Source organism: Acanthisitta chloris, unplaced genomic scaffold (genome assembly GCF_000695815.1).
Source record: "Acanthisitta chloris isolate BGI_N310 unplaced genomic scaffold, ASM69581v1 scaffold36609, whole genome shotgun sequence".
Classification (NCBI taxonomy): Eukaryota; Metazoa; Chordata; class Aves; order Passeriformes; family Acanthisittidae; genus Acanthisitta; species Acanthisitta chloris.
In genome coordinates this window covers 1-3882 of record NW_008690370.1, presented here as the reverse complement: position 1 = coordinate 3882, position 3882 = coordinate 1, and the positions used below count along the sequence as shown (strand labels likewise).

Below are 3882 nucleotides of genomic sequence, written 5' to 3'. Positions count from 1 at the left end.
CAGGCACAGCCTTCACAGTTCCTCCGGTCTCATTTCAGCTCATGCATTTCCAGCAGGTTTTCTTGTGAGACCCCACCTGCAGTACTGCACACAGTTCTGGTGTCCCCATCATAAGAAGAACATGGAACTGTTGGAGCAAGTCCAGAGGAGGCCACAAAGCTGCTATGAGGACTGGAGCACCTTCTCTATAGAGACAGGCTGAGAAAGTTGGGGCTGTTCAGCCTGGAGAAGAGAAGGTTCTGTGGAGACCTCATAGCAACATTGCAGTATCTGAAGAGGCTACAGGGAAGCCAGAAAGGGACTCTGCATCAGGAACTGTAGTGACAAGACAAGGACCAATGGGTATAAATTGAATGAGGGGAAATTTAGATTAGATATTAGGATCAAGTTTTTTTATTGTAAGAGTGGTGAGACACTGGCACAGGTTGCCCAGGGAGGTTGTGGATGCCACAGCCCCGGCAGTGTTCAAAGCCAGGTAGGATAAAGCCTTGAGCAACCTCGGCAGGTAGGAGGTGTCCCTGCCCAGGGCAGGGGTTGGGACTAGATGATCTGTAAGGTCCATTCCAACCCCTTAACATTCTGTGATTCTATGATCGGATTCATTTTCTGCTCTTAGAAGAGGTTCGTTGGTTGTTCTTAAGACAGCTCTTAGCTGGTGCCAGAACATCTTCTGCTTGTGCTCCTCAGGGCTCCACTTCAAGTAGGTTTTCTTTCTCAGCAGTTTCCTGAGTTTGCTGAACTTCTGCGGCACGCTGTCAGGTGGGAGGTCTTCCAACACAATCATGATGAGGGAATCCAGGTTCTCATTGAGGACCCGGTGTTCAGCAAAATAAAGCTCATACTGACACCAGCAGCTGTTGACAAAGCTGGGAGAGAGAACAAAGAGGACTTTATGGCTGTTCTCTATGCAGTAAAAAATATTTCCGAGTACAGGATGCCCTGGTTTGAAATCCCTCTCATGGTAACACATCTTGAACCCATCAGTTTCCAGTTTTTCCAGCAGGTTCTCTTTGGTCCAGTTAGCATCATGTTCGCTGTACGAAACGAAGGCATCAAAGATCTTGTTTTCTGGCCTCTTGTCATACTGATTCCTCTTGGCCATGCACCAGTACCAGCCCATCCTCACATACCACAGCCCATCGAAGTGCCAGCACAAGCCTGTTAACACCAAGACGACCAGGCTGGCAGCACAGGCTGTGATGACCAGCTGGATGGCCAGGGAGCAGCGCAGCAGCGTCAGGTCGCTGCTCTCCACCAGTGAGCCCCTTCTGTCCAGCGGGAAGCTGCACCTGAGGTCTCCTCTGCCGTTGATCTGCAGGTGTGGGTTGTGGATATAGACATTCACAAACCAGTATAAGTCACAGTTACAGAAGAAATGTCTCCCTTGAACAGTCAGAACCCTCAGGCTCATCAGTGGGGCAAATGTATCCTCTGCTATGGTGGTGATGGCGTTGTCGCTGATGTCCAGCTCGACCAGAGAAGCTGGGAGAGCAGCACGCTGGAGGAAGGAGATCTTATTTCCTGATAAATTAAAGTATTTCAGCACTGGGAAGGATTTCCCAAAGCCATCAGGCAGCTCTGAAATGAGGTTGTGACTGCCGTCCAGGCTGGTGAGCACAGGAAGGTGGCCAGCAGGTTCCAGCCAGGTGATCAGGTTCCCAGAAACATTAAGGTGTTCCATGTTCTCCAGGGCATCAGTTAAGGACAACACCTTCAGCTTGTTTTTACTAATATCACATTTTTTTAAAGCTGATGGGAAATACTCAACCCGCATATCCATAATTTTGTTATTTTGAATATTAAATACTGTTAAGTTGGAGAGTAATTTCAGACTGGGAGGTATGACCTTAATATCACTGTTGCTGATGTCAAGATGCTGCAGGGAGGGAGGGAAATGAGGAAGTACAGAAATGTGATTGTTGCTGAGATCCAGAAATAACAGTTCTTCCATTGTGTCAGCAAACCACTCTGGCAGTTCTACGATGGAGCAGTTGGACATTCCCAGGTGTTTCAGTTTCTTGGGAAGGCTTTCAATGGGTGTTCCAGCCTCCATCCTGATGAAGGAAATGGCGTTGATGTGTATAGTCCCAGAGGGAGGGACACATGTTGGAACTGCATTCCCACTCTCAGGAGATGCTGTGTAGATGAAGTGATTTCCATGAACATACAAGGTTTCCAAGTTTAAAAATTTTCTCATGAAATTTTGAGGTATTTGACTGATGTTGGTGAAGGACAAATCCAATTCCTTGGTGGTGGAAGGGAGACACAGCGTATCCAAGCTGTTGATGGGGTTGTGGCTGATGTTTACAAACCAAAGCTGGTGGAATGGGAACTTACAGAAGAACTCAGCATTCAGGATGTTAATGGTTAGGTTGTTGGAACTGGCATCGATGGACCGCACATTTATCATTGGCAAGAACAAACTGAAAAGCGACAGAAGATCCGTTTCCAGGTTGTTGTGACTAATATCAAGCTCCACAATAGTCTCCATCTGAGCTTGGCAGAGATCCTCATCCAGTTTTAACATCAACTCATCCTCGGAGAGCTCCCTGTGGGACAAATCGAGTGTCCCATTTATGGGTGTTCCACAGGAGCTGGGTCTTGGTGTGGCTGTTGAAGAGACAGTTGCATTTCTCTCTCCTCTTCGAAGAAGATTCCCTGTGCTTCTCCTGAGCCTGGGCTTAATGTTTTGCAGGACAGATGGACCTCTGGAATGTGGCAGCTCCTCAGCAGGCACCAAAAGCTCCAGAGCAGCCTTTGAGGATTTGTCAAAAGACATAGAAAGCTGCAAAGGTCCCGAGGCTTTGCCAGTGGGTGAGAGCTTCAGGTGGGGTGGAAGACCTGACAGAAGCAGCTTCTTATCATTAAATGATAAATTCACAGAAACCAGGCTGAGCAGGCTCTGGAACACACCAGGCTCAACATCCCTAATCCAGTTGTAAGAAAGGTCTAGAACTTCCAGTGAATCAAAACCTTCCAAGTCTCTCTTGGTTACTTTTTCAATGAGATTATGTGAGAAATTGAGAGCTCTTGCTGTTTGTGGAGCATGTGCTTCTGAGACAGAGGAGAGGTTTGAATAGGAGTAGTTATATACTAGCAAGGCTGTAGGTATTCTCCACATTAGGAATCCATTTGCTCCACTGAATAAGAAAGAAACGAAGTGGAAATGAAGGCAGCCAGAAAGGATCCTCATCCTGGAGAAGAGAAATGTCAAACCCATTGTTACAATATGCTGCGTGTTAATGAATACCCTTAAAACAGTCCTAGTTTACTTGCAAATACACCAATTGTTAAATTAGTTGATCTCTAAACTGCTTTTTATCTACAAAGAGAATTGCATCTTACTCAAGAGTAAGGGAGAGTGAGTGCTGGAGAATTATTTGAAGGAGACTTCTATCATTTCAGATCATTGTAGATCAAGTCTGAATTACCTTTTTTTCCTTCCCCATCTCCCCAGGCAGGCTCTGCAATAGCATCGTTCCATTGCCTAATCTGACACGCCTTTCTAGAGCTGTTGCCTGCGACTCGGGTTTTGTGTCTCTCATCCCACTGTACCAAAACCAGGTAAGTCTGACCTGTCTCAAACCCGTTCGGTAACTTGAGTAAATTTGCTTGGAAGTAGGACCCGGGAGGCTTGTCCGAGGCATCCAGGATTGGTCAGCCCCCCTGCATCGCTCGGCTCCGTCTCCCCGCTTGCCGCGGGTCTCTGTCCCGAGCCCCCGACCCCGCCGCTCCCTGCGTCTGTTTGTCACCGGCAAACGCAAGTGCAGAGCTCCAGGGAGTAATCTGCTGCTACCAACGTCTGGTTGGTAGCAGCTTGGAGCATCAAGCTTAACTGAAGAGAAGGGACTCCAATGACTTCCCAGTTATGTCCCCCGGAGC

The 3882-nt window shown here is 47.6% G+C and overlaps 1 protein-coding gene across 1 annotated transcript; it reads right to left on the bottom strand.

The window, feature by feature from the left end:
* Positions 1-592: 592 nt before the first annotated feature.
* Positions 593-3193, bottom strand: LOC103808975 (toll-like receptor 2; the record flags this gene model as incomplete). The annotated part of the gene is made up of 1 exon (XM_009081785.1): positions 593-3193. A coding segment is annotated over exon 1 (2601 nt), but the record flags the coding sequence as incomplete, so codon positions are not given.
* Between the last annotated feature and the right edge of the window lie 689 nt (positions 3194-3882).